The sequence below is a fragment of the Nesoenas mayeri genome (assembly GCF_963082525.1).
Source record: "Nesoenas mayeri genome assembly, chromosome: 8".
Taxonomy (NCBI): Eukaryota; Metazoa; Chordata; class Aves; order Columbiformes; family Columbidae; genus Nesoenas; species Nesoenas mayeri.
The window spans coordinates 23,362,699-23,388,247 of NC_137554.1; the positions used below are offsets into that span (position 1 = coordinate 23,362,699).

The 25,549-nt window shown below is 38.9% G+C and overlaps 3 protein-coding genes across 3 annotated transcripts in view; 1 reads left to right on the plus strand and 2 right to left on the minus strand.

The window, feature by feature from the left end:
- Positions 1-25,549, plus strand: part of FGGY (FGGY carbohydrate kinase domain containing) — a gene marked incomplete at its 3' end in the record, with an annotated part of 308,876 nt that overhangs the window by 1,728 nt on the left and 281,599 nt on the right. The window lies entirely within an intron of this gene.
- LOC308042958 (CARD- and ANK-domain containing inflammasome adapter protein-like) lies at positions 951-3,212 on the minus strand (the record flags this gene model as incomplete). Its single annotated transcript, XM_080348747.1, has 1 exon — positions 951-3,212. The coding sequence occupies one exon, from the start codon at positions 3,210-3,212 to the stop codon at positions 951-953; it is 2,262 nt and encodes a 753-aa protein (XP_080204873.1).
- JUN (Jun proto-oncogene, AP-1 transcription factor subunit) lies at positions 22,509-25,208 on the minus strand. The gene has a single exon (XM_080349161.1). It carries the CDS (start codon positions 24,662-24,664, stop codon positions 23,720-23,722), a length of 945 nt encoding a protein of 314 aa, XP_080205287.1. The 5' UTR covers positions 24,665-25,208; the 3' UTR covers positions 22,509-23,719.

Here is a 25,549-nt window from a genome sequence, read left to right on the forward strand (position 1 = left end):
TAAGGTATAATATATAAATGTCTAAAGAGGGTCTAGCCCGATACTGAATGTCAATGTAGCACATAATAGTGGCCTGAAAACAACATTGTGTTAGCAAAGTTTTGGGCACACACTCCTCCTCCAGTTGGTTTATACTGAGCCTCCTGATAAGATTTATTAGCATGGGGAGTGGGTGTAGCAAATCTAGGGTAGAGCAAACCCCGCACTAGTAAATTTGCAGGGAGATGCCTTCTGATCTCTAGTTAGCTCAGAGAGCAATATTGTGATCAGCATAAAGCAAGCTAATGTTACGTTAGCCTCAGGAGAGCTGGTGCTGTTCAGCTGTTTGCTACCCTCCTTTTCCCTGTGTTCAGTTATAGCTGTGGAGTAGGTTGAATCAGCTCACACATGCAACCTGGAGCAGACATGCATGACTGTACTGAAAGGGAGAGCAGATTGCTTTATTTTGGCAGCACTCTGCGCTTAAGTCTGCCTAAGCTAAACAAAACTAGTGTTATCTACTCTAGCATCTCTATGTTCTATATCCCTGGGGATACAGATGTCTCTTTACTCATAATAGATGGCTTTTTAAAAATGTGATTTTACCAAACAATGCTTAACTGAGCTATCCATACAGGCTAATATTCACAGACACATGAAAAGTTATTTTCAATCAGTTTTTTAAAAAATTTTGATTTATACTAGAGTTTAAGACTGAGGCTTCATGTGTTTAAGACTGAGGCCTTTGAAATAGGTATGAGATTCATTATTGAAGCAAACTAATCAGTACTTGCAAGTTTAACAGTGTCTTTAAGATCCTTTTTGCCATGGCCACCTATGATTGCTAACTTAGTTCTTAACTTACGCTAACTGCCTTAACATAATTCTTAATCATACTGGGCAAAAACACTATCCAGATTACATTAGAAGAGAATTCTGCATTTAAATTTAGAAGTTTTTACTTTACATCTTCATTTTGTTATTAACATTTTCTTTTTCAAAAGTGTTACAATTTGAGCCTGATTTTCCGTCTTATTTAATTCTGCCACTTGCAATGGGGTCTTTTTGAGACTGTTAGCAGCTAATAAATTTGCTTTTTCTCCTTGTGACCAGTTTACAAGGGAATTCACAGCATTAAAATGACCAGCCTTGCACGCACAATGCAGTGGGGTATCCTTGCTGTTGTCTAAGGCATTAATGGCTGCCCCATGGCTCAGTAGTAGATTTATCAGGTTGCTGTGTCCATATTCTGCTGCAATATGCAGGGTGGTCTTTCTCCAGATGTTTCTATCATCAATATTTTTATTTGTCCCTGATGTCAGAAGAATTTTTACGATCTCTGTGTGTCCTTTGATGGCTGCATAGTGCATTGGAGTATATCCATCCATGTCCTTAACTCCAAATCTTGCTTTTTTAGCTAACAGAACTTTCACGATGCTGAGATGTCCTCTCACAGCTGCCATGTGCAGGGGAGTCTTTTTCTCCCTGTCTTGTGCATTGGGGTCAGCATTAGCATTCAGAAGCATCTCTACCATTGTTTCATCTCCCTTTTCAGCAGCAAAATGTAAAGGCGATTTTGACTGCCTATCCTTGACATTAACGTTGGCTTTGTGGTGCAACAGCTCTTGGGCAACATCACTGTTACCTCTTTGACTTGCAATATGCAGAGGAGTAGCAAACTCTTTAGTTACAGCATTAATTTTGGCCCCAGCATTAAGTAAAAGGCCAACTAATGCCCCTTTATTATGCAGTGCAGCAACATGGAGAGGGGTTTCATCGGCTTGGTTCCTGAGGTTAACTTGCATCCCTTTGCGCAGAAGCAGATTTGTGATGGAAGCTGCCCCAGCTTGAACTGCCAAATGCAAAGCTGTGTCTGAAGCAGGAGTCCTTATTTTGAAGTCTGCTCCCTTTTTGATTAGAACTTCTGCTGATTCAACTTTGCCTGTTTCACACGCCAGGAGTAAAGGAGTGTACTGCATTTCATTGTAGGGGTTTATATCTGTACCTCTGTCAATTAAAGCTGCTACAATACCATGCAGATTTTTCTGTACAGCTCTAAAAAGAGCTGACTCCATCATGTCAGATGACAAACCTTTAGAATATTCTAGTAATATTTTGAAGATGGATGGGTGGCTGCTGTTGAAGGCTCTTTCAGCCATGTTGGAATCAACACAGGCTCCAGCTTCTAGGAGCACTTTCACAGTATTTTCAGACCCCTGAGAAACAGCATAACTGAGAGCAGTCTGTCGTTTGTCATCCTTTCCATCCGTGCAGGCACCAGCCTGTAAAAGCATTTTTGCCAGACTACTCTCATCTTTAAGAGCTGCCATGTGCAAAAAGTTGTGCTGGTTCCTGTAGCTTCTTGCCTCTTCTTTCAGGATCATCTTCAACACGTGACTGTGGTTATTCTGTGCAGCCAAATGAAGTGGTGTCTTGCCTTCCCTATCCAAACTGTACATATAAGCACCACATTGGAGAAGTGCTTTCACTGCGTCACCGTGGCCATTCTCCGCAGCCCTGTGGAGTGCTGTTCTTCCTGTCCTGTCCTTTACATCTATCTTTGCACCTTTGCTGATCAAATATTGCATTACCTTGAGATGGCCATTAGCGGCTGCAACATGCAGAAGTGTTTCACTCAAAGAGTTTAGCACATTAATATCATTATCTTTCAGTGTTTTCTGCAACTCAGAAAGATACCCTTTAGCAACCGCATTAAAGATGCCAACCTCAGAATGATCCTTTCTAGGTTTTGCTGCTCTCGAAAGTTGAGTTTCTTTTCTTTTTTTCTTAATAGTCCATTCTTGCTTTTTTCTTCTAGGACTGTCTTTTTTTCCCTGGTGCTGTTCACTGCTATTTTCAGACCAAACCTTATCTTTTTCGAGTAAATATCCTACCAATTGTCTTCTAGCATCTCTGATGCTTTCATTTACTTCACTGACGTATTTTCTCATCTTGCTATAGAGTTGTGGCTCCACTTGCTTTAAACACGGATAAAAAAAGAGCCTGCAGGCTCGCTCACCTTGAGAAATTAGTATGTCTAAAACTCGAGAGTTCTTCTCTGTTCGTGTCCTGTAGAAACTAATGACCATCTTTTTTTCTGGGGTAAAAATACCATTGTCTATCAGCCAGTTCAGAAGATAGTCTGGGTCATTTATGCCTTCTACTAGCTCTTCTTTTTTAGTTCTTAGGACTTCAATTGCATATGGATTTGCAAACAGCCTAGTTGAATGCATGATCATGTTGATAATCAAAAAGTGAATCAAGCTGTCGTTTGATGTTTGCAGTTAAATATGAAATAGCAAAGCAGGCTCACATAATTTCACACATTCTTTTCATAGACCTATGAGCCAGCAACTGTTGTAGTCCAGTGATAAATCTTTAAAGAATGAGAAAGAAATCAAAACTCCCTCACCTCTTTTGTTTTTGTTAGAAGTCCTTTGATCTTTTCTGTTCTTCCTTAGCAACAAGTGAAGTTTAGTAACAAAACAAAAATCTGTGATATGTAAGGATATTCCACTTGGAAGACTTCTTCCAGATTTTTTGTGTATAATTAGAGAGAAAATAATTATTTTGTGGATCTTATACTTGAAGAGAAGATACTTGTTTATCGAGTTCCCCTGTGTCCCTGGCCAAGCTGTTTTTGTAGGTGCCTAAATAACCAGTCTATTAAACATGACAAAAGAAAATTCACAGCATAGTTACTGTTGCCATGATTACATACCTTCTATGATCTTAAATGAAAGAGTACACATTGCCAGCTACATAGGTGAAAGCCCTAGAATGTAATGAAATAAAAACATAGAGACGTAGATAAAAATAAACTGTATAAGCAGCTAGTTATAAAAAGTGAACCAGCCTTTCTAATATGAGCTACAACTTCAGTCTATGAGGTATATTTAACTTAAAGGCTATTTAGCTTGTCATTCCTGCTGTAACCTGGAGTCTGTCTGGAACTTAATTCTTTTACATGAGGTGGATCAAGGCATGTGATTCAGCATGCAACATTTAAAGTATAATTAAATAGAGCATCCAATCTGGGAATACATATAAGTCTTCAACATGGGTGTAGGACTTTTGAATCTAGCTGTAATTAATTTAACTTATTGGTGTTAAAATTGCTTATGGAGAGAAGGAAGTAAAATAATAATAATCTACACATTTTGAAATTGAGATTACAGAGTTCTGTAAGAGCTAGAAGTAAAATGAGCCAAAAAGCCAAAAGCTTGACCTTATTTAAGCAAATGGGAAATTTTGCTGTTTCTTAGTTCAGTGCCTTTTCTGTTGGGTCGTGCTGCCTTTGTGTGTATTTTCTTTAATACTATGTACAATGTAACTGATAAGATTTTTTTTTTTTCTATTCACTTTAGTTTTATAAGTAAGATTGCAAAGCTTTTCTATTAGAAAAAAGATTCATTGAAGAAATAGCCGGGAAAGGCAAGACTTTTAATATATATTTTGAAAGCCAGCCAATTACCAAGTCAGCAAATTTGACAGCCAATTTGAGAGCCCAATAATTCCTCTGAAATGCAAAGAAGGGCACTACACCAAGAATAGCAAAACCTTTGTCATTTAGTTAATTATTGTTAACATATAACATTAAAAACTATGCCTTATTGTAGGGAGTCAGGAGGTCTGAATTGTGTTCCCAAATCTGCTAATGACTTGGTCTGTGATCCACAAATTATTTAGTCTTCAGATTCGACTTAACAAAGTGCTGAAGATCTGTCTGTCTCATGAGTAAATTAATAGTCCTTTCTTAAAGTTTGGTGAATTATTATCATTTGGTGAATAATCTCTGTTAAACAGAGATAGCAAAACTTTATTACCTTCACAGGAGAGTTTTTAGTTCCTGCTATGCAAAATGTCACATGAGTGCTGAGCAGTATTGTTAGTATAGACAGCACAAGAATGTTTGGAACTCCTGAAAAATTTAAAACCAGAAATTATTATATTCTTTAAGAGTCTGTTACCATGGCAGTAATTTCCTGGTGTTCTGAATACACAAATTTTGCAAGTACAAATGAAAGGGTGCAATACTCCTAACTGGCCTTGAGGAGGAACATTTGAACAATATATGCAGGCAGCATCTCTTTCAGAGCCACCGTGGGCCTTTATTTTGGGACAATAATATGCAGCAAATTACTTGTTACTAGATGCAAATCACAGCCTTCAAAATATAATTATGCATTCAAAAAAATGTTCTTCATTATAAGTATGTGACTTATGAGGAAATTCTGTCTTAAAACAAGAATCACATTTCACAATCACAAATTTTGGAAGCTTGTATGGATTCATTTTTAGAAATTATGTCTTAGAAGCCTAATTTTTTTAATTAGTATTTTAACTACTTTTAGAATTAAGCCTTTGTTCCAACAATGACTTAACATAAAGATTAAAAACAGATAGTTGAGAAGAAAAGAGATTAAAAATTAGCTATTCGAAGCATGCTTTTTATCTATATCTTTTAAAATTAATAACTCTATTTCACATATAAATGTTTTAGAGAAGGGAAAAATATTACAGTTTCACACCTCTTCTTTAACAAAGTGCATGACACCACAAACACATGGGATCACCAGGAAGCTCTTCATTAAAAATAAGAATGACAAAATTTAATATTACTAAAGATCTAAGAAAATAAATAAGTTGGACAGAGGAAAAGGTAAATCTTTGGCTTTCTTTGTTATCTTTTACATTTATTTGTTGTTTGAGGGGCATAAGGTGATTTTTTTTTTTTTTTTTCTTTTGCTAAGTACTTGACAGGCCACTTTCATTTCTCCTGGCTTCTTTAGCTCCATGTATCCAAGGACTGTTCCTTATTAGATCTTACTAGATTATTTTGAAAAGAAAATGACAGGGTTTGCTTCTGTCTTCTTTGTCAGATCGCACTTAAGGATTTTGTGTTCAGCAGTATAGATATATAGCAGGGATATATAGCAGATCAGCTTGTATGCATTGAGGAAATTTTTCATTTTACTCTGTAAGAACTTAGTAAGAAGTTTTGATTGATTCAGCTTCAATGGTGTCATCGGAGAAACTTTACACTGTAAGTGTGCTGATTGTATTTTAATTCAGTGTGCAGGGTGTAGATTGTTGTGACATAGAAATACTGGAAATCCTCACACAGACCACTTAAGCTCTGATATAATTGTTAAATGTGGAAGTAAAAGTCTGTGTATATGTAAGATTACTTTAATTCAGATAGATCTATGTATACTTTGCACTGAATTTGTGGACAGGTATCAGCTGAAAACAACATGATGGAGTTTACAGCAGACCTTAGAAAGGGCAGATGATGCTATTGCCTGAAAAGATCTCTGATTTGGCCTCTGCTGAATAAGTGTCCATAAAGGGAGTGTTTGCTCACTGTTTTATTCCAGCTTTAGATGGTCTGAGAAAGGAGGCTTGAGCCAGTTATTTCTGACATGTAGTCTCAGTTTTGCTACCAACTTGTGTCCTTGGGCAAATCACTTAATCTGTGTGCCCTGTTTACACAAGCATTAAAAAAGGAAATTTTTCTACCTCACAGACATGTCCTAAGTGTTTATTAATGTTGGTGCAGTGCTTTGAAGTTATAAGGTGCTTTGAACTTTTTGTCCTTTGAAGTATTGTTTTCTGACTTCTCAAAGATGAACGTTTATTTCTTAAATTAAAACGTGCCCATGTTTTCTAGCTTATTTTATGTTGCTACGTCATCATCAAATATACATTTAATTTTCTCTATTTTAATTTCTCGAAGATGAAAGCAATCCAAAGTACACCTTGCGTATTGAGAAAAGAATTTGTGAGATGCTGTGGCCATGGAAGTGAGGAACCCATAGAGGTCCCCAGCTCTCCACTGAGGCTTTTCCACTGTGAGCCTGGAGCTTGCAGCTGCAGTTAGTCTGCTGCTGGAACTGCATGTAATGCAACTGAATGAGTTCCAGTAACTTCTTATGTTCTCCAGGGCATTTTCTTGATGAAATTGATGGAATGTCAAACATAAAAATAACACGTTTTCACTCACCGTGATATTTTTATGTTTCCCAATGTGTACTTTAATTTCATTTAAGACAATTGCTTGCAGTAATGCCAACTGTTTATTGAGAACATATCTCACTGTAGGATAATTAGTCTGTGAGACATAATAAAGCTAACATCATTATCTACACATCATGAGGGATGGAGAAGTATATCTGGGTAATCAAGGCATTTTCTTTAATAAACATGGCTGAGGATGAATTTTTGCCTTGGATAGCCAGAAATCTAAGTGTGGCCTAGCTGGTTGAGGTTGAACTATATTTAGGTATAGCTAGATTGAGAAACAGCGGTGTTAGAAGTGCTCATGACGATGATTAGAGTGTACTTGGCTTATTATAACACTGGAAGAGAAGCTGACTAGTCAGAACGTCTGCAAGAGAGACAAAATCTAGTGCTTAGTGTTGCCGAAAGATTAACTGCAGTAAATTAAGGAAGTCAAAAGGGAAGCTTTGGCACTGAGCGATCTTGTTTGTGTTAGTCATATTTCTGTGGAGAGCAGGCTTGGGGCCTTCTTGGTGCTGAGAAATCTCTACCCTGGCTGGTATTTAAATATGAGATATTCCTCAATGTAGTGCCGTCCTCTGAATGCTACTGGCACAGACAGAACATGCGTATCATGGGGGCCAGAGCGGGGGCCTGCGAGAGGGAGGGGACAGCTGATCTGTCCAGTCTCACGTTCTGCATCTCAGACAAGCGCGCTGGGCTCCCGTCTTATGCTCTCTGCAACTTCAGCCTTGGCAGGGCATGACCACCCCTGCAGAGTCCTGTGCCAGGCCCTGGACTTGAAGGCGGTGCCTCGCAGAAGGCACAGCTTCGCATCTTTGTCCGCTATTTGTGGGTGCTTTCAAAATACTAAGCTGTTACAATAATTCAGGTATTTTATTGTATTTCCAATACAAGTCACAATGTTATCCCAACAATACAGTACTATTTCCTCAAGTATAAACAAATGAAGTGTGTGTTAAGCGCTGCACCTCTATGATCCAAAACATTGTTTTTTTCTGAAAATTAATGTGTATTTTTATGAGGTTCCCAACCTGGGCTAACACTAAGTGGATAATACACAGCTACGAAGTGCCACAGGTAGAACAGGTTGGCTGTCTGGGTCAAACTGTAAGAACAAGGCTTAATGTACCTAACTCAGGCAAAGTGAGTATTAGGATTGGTTTTCAGTTTACAATGCATATATTGGTGAAGTTTAAGAAGAGTGACTTAGAAACCTCTTTTTGCCATTCAGATTTTTGAATAATTAGATTTAAGTATTTTTCCAAAGTTCTTCATGGAATTACTTGCCGGATAGTTTTCTGAGAAGCTGCATAGTGGAGGTAGAAAGAAAAAAAAAAACTTTCTTTTTTAGCTTCATAGGGCTAAGGAAAAGTAATGTTCTTGTTTTGGGATATAATAAATAAAGTAAAAGTTGGTTTGAAACAGAAAAACATGTTAGTGATGATATGATGAAATTTAGGTTTAGTTACTGTAATTTTCATAGTACAATGTAAAAAAAATTAACATTTCTGTGTCTAAATGATGAGTATTACTAGTCCTTTATTTCTGTATGTATTTATTCTGCAGAAGTCCTTATTGTCATAAGCTTAATTTAAATTTAAGAACTAACATTCCTCTTAATCTATTGAATAAACTTGTATAGACACTAATACTAATTTTGCTAATCAGGAGATACCATTTTCCAATTCATTGGCTTAAAGTTGTACCAGTGTCACTATTTTTTACAATAATTATCATTTTAGAGTTCCTTTCAGACCAATGCTAATAGAAAGCAGTTATGGCAAAACACTAGCCCACATATCATTAGCATAAAATGTAAATGATGTAAAAGTATTAAGTTACTAAATGCTGAGGCAGCTTCAAGTCTCAGCAAAACCAAATGGAGAGAGGACTCATTTCTCCAAAATGGGCAGACTTTTTTTCCATTTCAAACCAAATAAGCCCTTGTGGTTTTGAGTCAGGAACACACACTTTGTCAGTGAAATCCTACAGAAGGAAATACTTCGTAGAAGCTCTTTAACCGTTGAAGAGCAAGATCCTTGTGACATCCCCTGTAATCTTACTGGCACCAGTACTCCCAGAAGGTGGATATGGTGGTACCACTGGATCTCCCACAGAAGCCTTTTGGCCAGATTTTCTCTGTAGATGTATTTTGTGAAAAACTATTCTGCATTTATACCAGTACACAAGCAGAATTTTGTTCTTACTGATTATAAAATGCTCTAGATATGAATAGAGACTAACGTGACTTTGAAAGGAAATAATGTTTTGCCACATCATAAACCAGTTTTAATTGCTGTTATTTATTAAGTTATTACAGTTAGATGTCAAGCATCAGACATAGTACAGACATTTACCTAAACAATGTCTTGCTAATGAAGTCTACGCACACACACTTGGAAATGTTGCCCTCTCTGAGGAATCCATTTACAGTAAAATGTATATAAATTTTATTTACTATGTCAAAAGAATTTTCAAATACATTTATTTTAGTTCCACAGCTGGGTTTTTTTCTGAACTTGAAGAAAGAGAAAACTTATTTCAATTCAGTGTGGAAAACAATATAAGTATTTTTAGTTCTGGTAAGAAAATTATGTTATAATTACTCTGTAAAAAAATGCAGTATGTCTTTTGAGTTAATGATAATAAGATTTAGTTTCTAAAGCTTAGCACCATCTTTCTGCTTTCCACTAGAAGCAAAAAAGATACTGTAGTCTTGTGAGTGAGAGAGCAGATATTAGGGAATAGGGGCTCATTTAATTCCCTCTTTAAATCTATTAGAGGGAAATTGAAACAGTTGGGCCTAACAGCTCCACAGCTCTCATTTCATGCCTCCATAAGCTTTTTTTCTTTTTCCCTTTTTTCTTTCCCCCCCTCGATATTCTAGCTTTGTTTCTCATTTTTCTGTCTGTTTACCTTGAAAATGGTTCCTGTATTCCCTTCTCTCTGAGCTTGGGAAGGTGGCTATTGCTTTGTGAGTCCTTTGAGTCCTTTAGGTTTTTCTTGTTGCCACAGTTTTACAGAGGACTGATAAAAATCAGCACCATTAAAAAAACCAAACCAAACCGACAAAAAAAACCAAAACCAAACCAAAACACAACAACAAAAAAAACCCAAACCAAACCTGTGCAAGCTTATTTGTGACCCTTGAGTGACTGTAATTCCTACCTTACTTCTTTACTTCTCAGTTTTTCAATAGCATTGCTCACTGCAGTATGGAAAGACAAAGCAAGTCAGGATTAAAAAAGATTGCCTGGCAGTTCTATCTTAGCTTTTCTCCATTACTTTTTCATTGTCTAGAAGTCTATACTTAGAGAAGAAGAAAGTTGATTTTGTTTGGTTTTTTTTTTCAAATTAAATAGCCAAAAAAAAAAAATTATTTACATTCTACTTGTCTTAATATTGAGATATCCATCACCAGTACATCTTTACTATTCTAAATCTCCTTATGTGTAGCACTTATCTAGTCTTTAGACAGTTCAAATTACTCAAGGGGCTTGCTTGTAAACACTTTTTTTCCCTTCTTCCTTCTTTAAAAAAAAAAAGATGTGGAGGCATTTAATTTTTTTTTTTTCTGTCTACTTTTATAATCATTCAGTTGTACTCTATGCTGATCAACTAGTTAAAATTGTCTTGGATTTTTAGTTGCATTCAGTTGATATTACACATCAAAATTAAGTTTAACTTTCCTGATACAACAATGCTAGAAAGTCATTGGCATGTAATTGTTTCTTTCGTAGTAGTGTTTTGATCTGTTAACAATTTTGTGATTTGGTGATACCTTTTGTTCAGTTTCGCAGTATTTCTCAGTGCTAGAGGGTTTTCTTAAGCTTATAGAGTTTATTCTTTAACGTTATCTTTTTCCAATTCTGACAGCTTCCCCTGTCTTCTGTTGGAATCCTCTGGCTTTGTCTGACTGTTTTCGTTCCTCCAGAATGTGTGTCTTCTTGTATGTCCAAATCTGGATTTCTGTACCTCACATTAGTTCCGGTTCAGCAAAGTATGTAATTATACATCTGACTATAGAAGGGTGCCTCAGTGAAGTGCAAGTTTGCCTCTCAGAAAGTTTAGTAGGATATTAGCACCCCCTGTCTTTTCCTGAATTATGAATTATGTTTTAGCATTAAGGAATTAAGTGGAGCACTGAATCAAGACCTCACCTATTCTCCTGCCAGTGTGACTCTGTGACAAATACCCTTGTTGATTTGGATAGCTCCCTAAATCACAAAATCCTGACAGCTCCTCCAGATTCATGGTGTTTGCTTTCCTTGGCATATCTCAAAACATCCTTTTCTGTTCAGCTGCACCTGTGATATTCCAGCAGCTCTCTTTGTTCCCAAGCCATTATGTCTTCCTACTCAAATTTCCATTCAAAGAGTGATTCATACAGCAGGGGAAAGGCATGACCTAGCTGCCCCCTCAGTTTCCATCACTTTGCAAATCACGTGCAGTCTCATTTGAACTGGAGCTTTCATTTCAGACTTCTCTTTTCCCGTTCCTGGAATTAATTATTTTATTCCTTACTCCTGTTGTCTGCACTGTGAGCAGGAAAATGTTCACTGCATACAGAGGCATTTGGTTTAAAAACCAAAAACAAACAACAACAACAACAACAAAACCCCCACAAGCAAACAAACCACCCAACTAGCTTTGCTCACAGGAGCAATGAAAACACATCAGCGTGGATTATGTTTCCCCTAGAAATGCCTTTTCTCACAGCAGATGAATACCTGTAGTTGTTACCTGTGCTATAGTTACTCTGTGGAAAAAGCACAAGCTTGACTCATTGTACCAGCATCCTTTTATTTTAATAATAGCTTTCACACTCTGAATGTCTGGTTCTGATGTCCAGCTGGGGAGAATTGCACATCTCCACCAGCAGTGTTTACAAGAGCTGCATGCTCTTCTGTCATTCTTTCCCATGCCTTTGATGTCTTCTGTTGTCCCCTGTATTACTCTCCTCTTCATCCTTTGAATGTTACTGCTTTATGCCTTTTTGAGTCTCCTCTTCCACCATTACTACTGTATCATCAGACCCACTCACAACTTCTGTCTCCTTTACTGTGCAGTAGAAGCATTCCCTATATGAGAAAGTTTTTTTGTTGTTTTTCCCCTTGCCTAAATAGCAGTTCTGGATTTACAAGGCTCTCAGGATTAAATTGTGTTCTGTGAGACTTTAGAGACTCCTGCCAGGCGATGTGGTAGATGCTGAAGAGGCATCTACACCTGTTGTAGTCTGCCTCTAGGTATATTTTCTGCTGCTGTGGTTCCCCAAATTCTTTGGTTCAATATGTATAGCATAACAGTACACAGAATAGTAATATGCCCACTAGGGATGTTAGAAGACCCAGCTTAAGGAAAGGATAGTGATTTTTAACAAGTACTTGTGCAGTTATTGGCTACAGTAAGTAAAGACATAAGGTAGAGAATGAACCTTCTTTTTCCCACGGGTCACAAGACATAGAGAAAGCTTAATTTCAGCTAAAAGTTAATAAAGAATCATGAAAATCAGATCAACATGACATTAAGAAGTGAAATAAGAGATACTATAGTGACAGCTCAAGCTGTATTAGTAACTTCATGTTTAATTCAACAAAATATCAATATTTAAAATTTATCTGAAACAGCCAGAGCTTGCAATAGAATGCAGAGCAAACCTATTACAGACCATACATGGCCACGGCAAACTTGCTGGAAATACTGGCAAATTTAACTTAGTTATAGCAGATTACATCTCAAGATTTGCACTTCCCATGCTGTTTTGGTTTGGTACCTGTATTACTTTATTTTTGAATGTTTTAAATCAAAAACTGTTAATCAGCTTTTGCGCTCTGTAGGCTTGTTTTTTGTTAGTTTATTTTACAACAGGTTGCATTAATGTTATCTAGATGTGATTTTCAGTTTTGCATGGATTGGCACCAAAACCACCAGGATGGCAGTTTGTTCCCCCTTCCCTTCTTTGACTCACTGGCATAATTTCCATCCAACAAAGCTTTTCAAAAATAAGGAAGGAAAAGGCCTCCCTATACAAGCTTCCTGTGAATCCTATCCAGATATACAAGCCTTGTGTGAGAGCTTGGCAGGCAACCCCAGCATATGCCACTTAGTGACTTCCTTATTTTATGCTATCATTCCACGCACAGAAAGTGAATCTGAAAATCAGAGTAATTTTCATTCATTTTAGAATAAGAAATTTTAAATGGTAGGTTTTCTATCTGTGCAGAACACCCACATTTTAAATTAAAACTTTTGAATGCTGACAGCATTAGTCATAGGAAATCCTGTATGAACATCCAGCAGTTAAGTTGGACCTTCCCCTAGATCACACCATAGAAGGAGTTTACAGGAAAACATTCTGTTACTCTTCAATACTGCATTGATTTTTAACCCTTTACATGCTATTGCATCTGACATGACAGTGCTTTTTTTTTTTTTTAATAGAACCCATTTCCCAATTTCTTGTGATCAAAATTATACTGAAAAACTATATTTCTCTGCAAAAGTTTTCTGTATTTTAATAATACACTGGTAGCATTCTATAGATGCATATGTATATGTATATACACCAGCAGATTACTACGAAGAGCAATTTGCTGTGATGGTAGTGTGTGAATGACAGTGGCGCTACCATGGTGCTCAGAGGAGGATTTACGGTACATGAACTTCAGTGCCAGCGGCATGCTACTGCCTTAAAGAATGACTCAGACCATGATGCTGAAAGCGCAAATATGTTAATATTCACATGTTAATCATCAGCATCAAACTGTTTAGCTCAGTAAAAATGGACAGCTAAAAAAGCAACATAACTTTGTAAACTAAACCATAACATGGTCAAGGTATGAAAGTAACAAATACAGCTGCGGTGCACAGGTTCATTTTCATATTAGGTGGGTGAACCAACTTTGATACTTTCTTTGTCTAAAGATATTATATCTCTTAAAAAAAACCCAAAAACCTCCTTGTTATCATTTTCATTTAGTGGGAAAATCCCACACATGTTGAGTTATTGTGGAACAGCTGGCTTAAATTAAGTTTTCAGACTTAAGAAAGGAATCCCAGAGCACAAAGTATCAAATAATGGCTAAATTCAAGATTAGGATGAGGCTTGTGATGTTAGGCATGGCAAGCATATATTGAGCAAATGAACTGAAAGAATCATAGGGTTTTTTTGGTAATGCTGTGAATCATAGTACTCCAGGTTTAGATCAAAGTACAGCAATGTTTAAATATAGTTTAACGTGGTTTATTACATTAATCAGAATACATTTTATGTAATTGGTCATAGGTGAGAAGCTTTAGATTATGCAAATGCTGATGGATGACAATAAAAGTAATGGAAAGCCATTAAAAATTCTCAGTATTCAAGAGTTCTACTTTTATTCTGACTCTTCTTAGGAATTTCAAGAGCCCTTTGTATGTTTTTTGGAACCTTATTATTACAAATAAACATTTTTGGTTGTATAGGCAAAAATTATATTTTTCACTGGCTACATGGAGAGTTTCTGTTTGTTTTTGACCTATGCTTATAAAACTTCACTTTTTCAACTCATAGACTGTTAGGAAATAGACTGCCTTAGCTTACTGAATTATTGGGTAGACTCACAGAGTCATACCGTCATTTAAGTCAGAGCGTAGATCTCTATTAAGTCAATATTATTCTGAAGATCCAAACCAGAGAGAGGATTGAGGCCAAGACATACTTCTTTGGTTTGGAGCTTTTTGGTTTTGTTTTTTAAGCCAAGACCTGGACTGCCTGGAAGTAGGGAGAATTAAGTTCAGTACTTCTCTTCTGCACTGTAGATCTCACTTGTACTTCACATGATCAGTGGTTACAGAAAAATCATGTGTGGGACTATGAGGAGAGAATATCGTTAGAAAGGCTTTGGAAAATCAGCAGGCATTATTCTTCACTGGAGATGCTGGTGTTCCTAATTTGCAACAGATTTGGGAATCGAGCTGTTTAACAGGAAAAGAATAACTTTGAAAGATCTTTGCTTTCCTGAGCTTATTGCTTTGTTATTTTTGTCATCATACTTTGTCATTGTTACCTTTAGAGATGGATTGGAAATGTAACTGGCTTTGCTATAATAGTAGCAAATAGGTATTACAGATAGCAACTGTGAGAGCATTTTGTTAAACAAGTTGCCACATTCATCACAGGGCACATAACCATGGAAGAAACAACAATTAACATTAAGTTAAAACCCAAGCCTTTCTCTTATTGCCTATCTGGCATTTCCTGTCCAGTGAGAAACACAGAAGCAATGTCTGCACAGAAGAATGATAACACAGTAAACAAAGGAGAGCAAGGAAATAGCTTGAAACTAATTTGAGGTGTGCTGGTGTATTTTGTGAGTAAATTCAAAACAGACATGGAAGCCAATATTAGGAACATGTGCAAGATATTTCATTTATAAGACTCTGAATAATAACCTCACTGCCCTCTTAAATAATTTTAAATATATATGCATAAAGTTAGTCATCTAACATAAACAGTTTTATAAGCAGGTATATTAAGGACTCACAGTTCTTGTTCAAGTTAATAGGTGCATGAAAAAATGTTCACTGTGAAACTCAAACCACGTTTTATAGGTTTGTCCATATGGGAAGTTGAGCTTGTTTAACCAAAAGTGTGAATTCAAATTAAGTTATTGAAACTGATGCAAAATCTGCCCAGGCATTTTAGTAGTGTAGTTTAAATTGGGAAGAATGAATTTAAAAGTTCTGACTCAATTTCTGGTAATTTGAAGATTGCTGGTGAGCATTTCTGTCAGAAGATGCTGCATCCCTACTGCTCATACCTGCATTTATGTTCCACCTCCCCTATTGCTCCCCATCATTTCAGGTGTTTGTAGACTTGTGGAGTGAACCAAATAAGGGAAGCAATACAGATTAAAAGAAGTATTCTGCAATATTCCAAAAAGTGCTACCAGCACAAGTGAGGGGGTGGAAGAGACAAAGGAGGAGGGGAAAGGTGGCTGCCCAGGCTGGCACCGGTGTGAAAAAAATGCTTACACACATCAAAGCTGAGCTTCCCATAGGCCAGGAGGCAGATCTGTCAGTGCTCGCCTGGCAGCAGAGCCTTTGGAGCAGCACTGGCCAACTGTTCAGCAGCTGCCCTCCGCAAATGGGCATATAAACCTAAACTGCTTTATTGGTAGCTTCTCAAAACACCACAGCTAAAGCTACTCGAGGTAATGCACCAAGGACCTAATATATATCAAAACCAGTAAAGTAAGACTGTGCATGCTTGTGTACCAGTTTGAAACAATCAGTTTTAAAGAGCTAGAGCCATGTAACTTTCTTATGCAAATAAAACTTTGGTCTGAGCCTAAGTAAATTCCTGATAAGAAAAAAAGTCCCTTGGGACAAAATGTTTTGCCCTTGCTCATTTTCTTTCTTTCTGCTCTGGAAATTCTGACATCCCTGTTTCCCAACATAAGATACTATGATTTTTAAACATGTTTTCTTTCCAGTATTTATCAGTGGCCTGATTTCCAAAACTGGTATATCCGACATCCTTTGGACTTGTACTACTTTTTTTTTTTTTTTGTGACTGTCAATCAGTATTTTGAGAAAGAATCAAATCGGTCAACTTTATTGTTACTTTCAAAAAATTACACAGAAGCAAAAAATGTCAGTAGTTGTGAAGCTTAGTTGGGGCACTTCCTTAAATATACTTAGGTGGTTTGGAGAAAGAAGAAATGGGAAATAAAATTCAGAAGTCTCTAACCAAGTTAATATATTGAAAGCACAGATAAATCTGCACAGGGAAAAACAGCCTGCTTTTCCACAGGTCACAGCCTAATGTAGTAGGAAATTAGAGAAAGATGTGCTGCTACCTGCAGTACTGCACTGCTAAGATAGAAAATCTCAGAAGTCTCTGCTTCAAGGCGAAGGAACCTGACCAAAGACCATTAAATTCTGCTCACATTCCATCATTTGAAGAAGGAAACTTTGCTCTTAACTTTTTCGAGGGCTAGCTTTGGTCAGAATCTTGTTGCAGACTAACTGTAACCTGTGCTGTCAGTACTGAAGTCAGCTATACTTAGTGCACAGTTTTATATTGTGGTGATTTGTTTTGTTTTGTTTTTTGTAATTTTGCATATAAAAGCACTATGTTAAATAATTAGAATATATTTAGAAATACTTTGTCTGGTTCAGTGAGGAAGCAGAGAGGGCAGACAATCTGTATGACAGCAAAGCCAAACAAGAAAACTTAGAGATGGGTTTTGCCTTGAGAATTTGGGTTCTTTATTTTCCCTTCAGGTATTTGTGTCAGACACTTGGTAATTATTTAGCATGATAAAGATCATATCTTGATTAGGGCCCTGATGCACCACTAGAGGGTTCATAGTAAGTCTTGGTTTTAATTATTTCTTCTGAGGAGTTTTGAACAGTTAATGTTTGGGGTACCTTAGTGTTTGTATAGGGAAAAAAAAGAGCATACATTGTATATATGATGCAGTAGAGTAAAGCTTTGCATACAGAAATTTGTTCAGCACTAACGTGGTGGATATTTGCAGAACTTTTCTGTTTAGTAGAAGGAGGTATCTCCTGATTCTAATGAGGTAATCATTACACTCTGTTTTCTTCGTATCTGACTAGAGGCTCCTAAGTTAAAAAAAGTAGACTGCTGAGGCATAGGCATTTCCAACTAGCAATTTAGTTTACCCAAATCACTCTCTGAAGAAGCCTGCGCTTTTCTTTTAACGATAAGGAGAACCTGTGGTGCCTCCTAACCTAGCTACATAACTTAGGTGTCAGGAGTCAAAACTGAAGAAAACCTGAACTATATCATTAACATGTTATGGCTTCATTTAAAAAGGAACTTTACGTGTTTGACTTCTCAAGGTGAAAATAAAACAAGAGCCAGAGCTTGTGAGGTAGATGCACTAGCTCACAATTTTTAACACCGTTAGAAGTTCTAGAACTACTTTTGGACACAAATGAAAATGAAATTTTCATAGTTGCCAAGGTGCGTTGATTTGTAGTGACACAGAGGTCAGCAACTTTGAGAATCACATCACTTCAAATAGGTAGGTTCCAATTTTGGTAGTGCTAAGCCATGCTTTTAAACCTACTGGTAACCCATTCAGTGGCAATTCAAAACTTCTTACCTCCGTGACAACAGCAGATATCTAAAAGTCATGCCCACTAGTGAATCGTGTGGATGAGAATTCTGGAAAATAGCCGTGGGCACTGTTTTTTGAACCTTTAGTGTCCTCTGAAATAACTGATTATTCCGTGATTAAAATGATGCAGGACTGGGGAAGAGGGAAGCTGTTAATCTTTTTTAGTACATTTGCATGACAGCGACTTGCATCTAAAGACTTTTCTGGCTACTACGCCATCTGAGCAAAAGCTCCTGTTGCAGACATCTGTGCAGCTTGTTCCAGGACTGTTTGCTTTTGAGCTCCACCTGCTGGAATCGTGTCCTGTTTCCCACATCTTCGGTGTTATGCTGCCAGGTTTCACAGGAATTTGTTTTAGTTTAAAAGAGAATAAAGAACAAAGCTGACAATTCAGAGGAATTTCTACCAAGTCATCGGTGCTTTTGTTTAAGGAATCAACCTAAAGATTCCTTGGAGAATACAAGGCTCAAAAATAATTGTGAGACTGAGAAAAAGAAATATTAGTTCTTCCTCCACTTTTGTTTACAGAGCTAGTTTCTAGGTATTTTGTAGAGATTTGGATTGATCAGGTCCATTATAACCTATCAAGTTCTTTATTGGATTTCAGAAATAGGTCACTCACTTTATTATTTTCTGTGAATTAGGTTTTTGTTTTGTTTTCTCCTAATGTCTGTTGTCACTCCATAACTAAGAAAATTAGCAGTGCTTTCAATATTTAGTGAACTTTTTATAAAGGCATTCTTCCCCATTGTAACTGTGTTTCTAGTATTTCAGAATATTTAAGGACAGAAGGGACCATGATGAACAGCTAATTTGATTTTTGTAGCTCCATTGTTCCTTAACAAAAATGTACTGCCAAGAATAATGTGCAAAATTGGAAAAAAGGGCCCTGCTGTGCAAAACCACTCTAAAACTGTTTAAGTAGTCAGAGGCTTTCATGGTAAATTATATTATGACTTTCTACAAGTTCTCTTTGTAAGAAGCACCATTCTCTGTTCAGAGGATATATTATAATGTCACCTCAACAATAATGTATATGTGTAGAATTAGGATTGCCACCAGTCCTTGGGTGCAGACACTGGTGTTGGCAGTGTGTGTAATTCTAAAGAACAAGCGCTTTCCTGGAAGTATTACTGTCTCAAAAAGCAAACCACCTTCATTTTGAATTTTTCTTTGCTTTAGTTGGAAGGCTAATACTACCTTGTTTCTGTCTCTAGCCTAATGCTAGATGTTACTAAGATATATTTTGTTTTATAATGGGTTTGTGTATGTGATTATTTAAAATATTATTTCCTTGCTGTCCATCTGCCTGTCAGCAATGTTTTGTGTTTGCTTATGATGTTTGCAACCTTTTTTTTCTACACAGTGAGCTTTGCCTGAACTGGTTTTAGTTTCCTGATGTGGGTAACCCTACACTGTTACACCTAAGTCTTAGGGACAGGGCTAGAAAGGAAGAGATGGAAAACAGAGAAAGCACTAGGCTTGATACTAAAGATAGTTATTATATTTTTTTTTCAGTTCTGCCTTGTACTTCTCATGGACATGGTACACCATACTCTACCGATGCTCAAGCTTGTTCCAGCCTGAGCTGGTCCATCTACCTCCGCAGTTGATGCAGTGATGCTACCTGGACCGATAACCCCAGAGCCTTGGTCAGGGTTATTGGCTCAGGCAGAGCACTGTGTGGATCCAGCCCTATAACTTCTGATTTTGACACTGGTTCAGGCTCCACACTTCACTGTGCAGTGTCCATAAGTGCTGTGTGATACTAGATAAATGATGTAAGCCTGACATATAGTAGTCTGTGTGTCTGTAAGTTAGATTCTTTGCTTCCTGCAGAGTTGTGGGGTAAGATCATTAATGCTTATGCAGCAATGTACTTCATTGAAAGGCCTATATACTTTTTTTCAGAAAGTAATTATCAGAATGGATTTCATAGGCTTCTGCATGGGAAAAAAAACTGTCAGTTCTTTTTCCAATAGGTTTGGAGGGATATTATCTATCTGTATTTCTTGACAACTTCCTATAAAATGGAAAGCTAAGGCATCTCTTGGTCTCCAGACTTCATTGTTAAATGGGTATGTGCTGCCTTAGACTGATATGTAAAGTGCCATGTTTTGAGGTCAGGAAACGTAGACAATTCAAGAATGGGGAGTCTATTAGTAACTGCTACTGTGTTCTGAAACTTCTTGGTATGTAACTCTTTCCCACCGTAGAATAAGTTAGATTGTTACTGTTATTTCTGTAATGACAAGTACTTTGGATTTAAAATTATTCAGTGAGAGGTCATGACCAAACCCCTCTTGTAGCCCACTTCTGTTCATGGAATAGAAGTGTGAGGATTTTGTTTGGTTTAGTACAGATCCAAATTCTAATTAATATTTCTGTGTCCCAAACATGTTGTTCTGATTAGAGGCTCTTTGCCTAGGCAGTTCTGTGTAGCCTGCCCTGTTTGAAACCCTGCCTTTTCTGACTTCACTTCCTGAATCCGTTGACAACACTCACAGCCAAACAAAATACATGTTCACAATGCTGTTATTTGCAAAATATTCCCATGTGAGTACAGCTGGGGCAACAAAAAGAGAGTTTCTCTCTGAATCTCAGAGACCTGACCATTCCTTATAGTAGTAAGGCACATAATGCATTAAGCAATTTTAATCTCAGCAGTTAAGTAACCATTAAAACTTTGCATTTCACCACATACAAATGCATGCGTGTCTTTAATTACAGTTGTGCATATGGATCACTGAGTGATCCAGTAATATACGAAGAGTGCTGAATTTTAATCTGTAGCCCACCACACTGTTTACAAAACAGATGGAGGTGGAGGGAACATAAACTTACTTTGCTTTGTCTTAGGCCTGATGCTCAAACGAGCTGTGGGACCAAATAAAGAGTTCAGTTTAGTCGCCTCTCTTCTCCTTGTGAAACTGCATTGCTGGCACTAAAAAATGCCTTGTTTAATGGTAGATTACATGACTGGACACCAGTACCTCCTGAGCTGGAGCAAGTCAAGGAACTCATGGGTCAGAAGCCAACCCGTTAGAGGATGCCCACTCAACGAGTTGTGCTATTACGCAGTAACTTCTTTGCCTGTGCTACAGAATGTCGTCCTTGAGAGAGAAAACACATAACTGCAACGCTAAATGTCTCTGTGTGCGTATTAGGATAGGGTGGAGCAGACTGTCACTCAGCTGCATTTAATTAACATAGTATTTTATATACTGTATTTATTTTTTACGTAATTAGGTCATTAAGCAAAATGCTTGCTAGTAACATCAATTCCATAACCCAGCACTGTTGGGAGTTAAACATGCACCTTTTGCATGTAATTTATCTCCTTGCCCTGCTTATTTTGCTAGTTGGCACTTGCTAAATCCCTGTAAAACCACACCCAGCAATGCTGTGTATTATCCCTCTGCTGTCTATTCCTACATATGGTCAAAATCAACTTACCTTCCGGGTTGCTGACATCAGCAGAATGTACTCTTGGCAAACTACAGTATCCTCCTAGTAACCCTTTGTTTGGTTGGTGTTATTACAGTTGTATTCCTCTGACAGCAGCAAACACCACCTAAACAGTGCCTACCTTGACACTTGGATTATGATGTGAAAGGAGATTACCATATTATTATATTTTAAAGATTAAAACAACCCCTCATGACAAAATGCATATAATATGAGAGTAGGGAAAAAAAAAAAAAAAAATTAGAGGAAAGATACTTCTATGCTTCCTGTAAGGATGTGACCCACAGTAGTTGCAAGTTTCAGGGTATCATTTTGGTAACAGTAAAGGTGTATATATATCTCCATTGATGTAATCTTGTGAAGTGACCTTAAATAAAACTCTCACTTCAGCTAAAATTATGCTTATTCCTAGTCTAAGGAAAAAAACACATTTTTAAGACTGCCTGCTCTAAAAATACTAGCATTCACTAATAGCTAATTTCTAATATTTTCTGGCTATCTTTTGATAGCATCCATTTCCTCTTAGATGTTTGGCTCTAGACAGCAAGCAGGAAAACATCTGATCTCCTTTAAAATATACGCTTATTGAACTAAATGAATTTGGTACAGTGCTGAAAATCCTGGTATAATTGTTCCCCCCCCACCCCCCCAATGAGTTAAATAGCAAGTGTCTAAGATATATATTTATAGTGTCACTAAAAACCAAGATTATTTTTCTAAAAAATACATGGGAAGTGCCAGAGAAGTTGCTATTTTTAAGAAGTTGCTGAAAACAAGGAACAGGAGTTGCTGTTTTTCAACAAGCTGCACTTTTCATGTTGCACTAGGTTCAGTTTTCACAGCTTTTCAATTGCTGAAAAGTTTAGAACCCAGAGTAACACCCAAAAGGGAAAGGATCAAGATAGGGAAAGGGTTATAAAATTATCTTTCTGTTGACAGCAGTATTGTCATAAACAAAGATCACCTCCTACATGGGAAGACACACAGGAAGAAAGGTAAATGTTCCTATTTTTTAAGTCTATAGCACCTTTTTTTTTTTTCTTAATAAAGTCACTTGCCTTATCTTCTTGAGGGTATTAATTTAATAAAAAGCATGAAAGCATGTCAGGTCAAGCAGCCAGTTGCTCCAATTATGGAGCAATTTCTTACACTGCCTTTCTACCACTCTACAACTTCTTTGACATTAGCTGGCTAAACCAGGTCACTAGAATAGGGCCAGCAAGCTACTCAGGTTATGATTGGGGAACTATAACTTCAGAACAATTCAAAAAGTTGTATTAGTTTGGTGATGAGGATCTGGCTTCTCCTCCTCCTCACACATTCTCCAGGACATGCCTGTAGTTACAGAGTGAGTCTAACATAATCCTTACCCTTTAGAACTTAGCATAAAGAGCATTTTCCCAACTCAGGTACTAATAAAAAAAAAAATGTGAGGGGGAAATGCATTTTAATTATTTTATTTTTCTTAAATATAATAGAACCTTCTAGATTTTTTTTTTCCAGAAACAGAAACATTAAAAAATTATACTTTATTACAAATGGTAAACTCAGAGTGCTAAAAAAAAAAAAAAGCCTCTTATTTACAAACAATACTGGGCAGTGCCCAAATAAACAACATAAAAATAACTTACAAAGTCATGAAGTAGTTTATTGACAATTATCAACTTTCATAAAATAAAATAAAAAAAGATATGTACATACACAATTTACTTGAAGGCAGGCAGAATAGTTCTTTTTTGTTTATCAGCCTCCCACAAACCTCCCTCCCACTTTTTTTTTTTTTTTTTAAGGAATACTACATAAAGCAATCTACAGTTTCTATTGCAGTTTAACCTTAATACTGAATGATCATCGAATGTTAGGTCCATGCAGGTCTTGGTCAATGTTAAACGAAGATCTGACATCTCATCTGGGCAGGAACAGCACTTCTCAGAGTGGTGCTGGCCACTTCACCACTAACTCGAGCTGAAGGCTCGCCAGTCTTTCCACACATGCGCTTTGCAGAGCACAGGCAGGACTCAGCCTTTCAGCTTTCCCCATCAGCTTTATGCGTCTGCCACTTTTGGTTTTTTGTTTTAGCTATACCACAGTTCTCATTTAAGACAGTCTCTTCAAAATGTTTGCAACTGTTGTGTTAGCATTAGCTGGCACCCGCTGTTGACATGGTTCATGACCTTCTGCTTAAGCTGTGCAACCTGTTCTCTGAGCATGTTGGCAGTGGATGCCAGCTCTGAGTTCTGGGCTTTCAAAGTTTTCACTTTTTCTTCCAACCTGGCAATCCTTTCCAACTTCCTTTTCCGGCATTTGGATGCTGCAATTCTGTTTCTCATGCGTTTTCTCTCAGCTTTGATTCTCTCCTGTGACTCCATGTCAATAGGGGACAGGGGAGGAGTTTCCCCTGGCATTTCAGGTACAGTCTGAGGCTCTTCTTTTAAAGCCTGAAGCCTGGGATGCTGCACCGGCATCTGGGGGTTTATGTGATGCTGAGGTGCATAGCCCATGCTGTTTGCGTTGTAGTTAGGTGCAGAGTTGAGTGCGTTGGGGTTGAAGTTGCTGAGATTGGCGTACACTGGCGGCTCGCTGTGCAAATTCGTGTTGAAGCTGCTGTTGCCGGCCATAGAGGACACAGGTGCCATGCCGCTGTTAACAGGTTGAGCAGCGGAGGTGACGCTGGGCATAGTGTTCTGGTTGTGCAGTTCCGCCAAGGCTCTCACAAAGCCTTCCGCGAACCCCTCTTGCTCGTCGGTAACATTTTTGGGGCAGAGGAACTGCGTCGGGGTCGGCGTGGTGGTGATTAACCCGTTGCTGGACTGGATGATGAGCCGCTCCAGTTCAGGCGAGGCCAGTTTCAGGAGTCCCACGTCGGGGGACGTGAGGATGTCGGCGTTCTTGTTCCTCAGGTGCGGCTTCAGGTTGCTGGATGGGTCGGACAGGTTCAGCGTCATGTTCTGCTTCAGCACTTTGGCGTTATTATATCCATACCCGCCGCTCTCCGGCGGCACGAAGCTGGCGTTCAAGGCATCCTCATAGAAAGTAGGCTCCATCTTTGCACTCATAGAACACAGTCCGCGGAGTGGCGCCGGGAGCTGCGGCAGCGCGGAGAAGCTGCCCGGCCGCCGCTTGCCCTCCGCTCCGCGCGGCCACCCGAACCCTCCCGGCCGCGCAGGGAAGGAGGAAGGAGAAATCCGAGCCTTACTTCTCGCCGGACGCGGAGAGTCCTCCCGGCGCGGGCCGGGCCCGCGGTCCCTGCCGCCGCCGCGCTGAGAGTCCGCCTGGCCCGGCGGCCCGGGGCTTCAGCTGGGCGCCTCGCCGCCCTCCTGCTGCTGCTGCCGCCGCCGCGGGGTCGGGACGCTGCTCCGGCGCCACGAGTTGCCGCGAGTACTTTCCCCGCCTTCCTGCGCGCCCTCCCCGGCTCTGCACTGCTGTGCTGACCGCGGCCGCGCTGTGCCCGCTCCGCTCGCCTCCACCCGGCGGCTGGATTCGCTCTGTTGCCGCCTGCCCGCCCCGCGCTCTGAGCCCGCTCACGGCGTGCAGCCCTTCACTTATCAGCGACCGGGAGCCCGCTAAAAATAGCCCATGATGTCACCCCGCGGGCTCCCCATTGGCTGCCGCCGCCTCTCCCGGGGGAGGCGGGCCGCTGGCCGGGCCCGGTGCATAGGAGCCGGTCGCCATGGCCACCCCGCCCCTAGAAGCTTCTCAGGGCCGGCGCGGGGCCTTGTGGGATGAGGTAATGCTGGCGGCCGCTCGGGGCATTGTGGGCTGACGTATTGTTTTTGAATATCTGGTTACCGCGTCCAGAGCGCGAGCGGGGTTGGCCGCTGGCGGTGCCTCCTCAACGGCCACGTACCAACCGCCCGCCGGAGGGGCGGGGGCGCCGCTCAGCCCCCTCGCTCCGCTACGGCCGTCGCCCGCAAGCCGTCGCCTCCCTCTGTTTGTTTTCA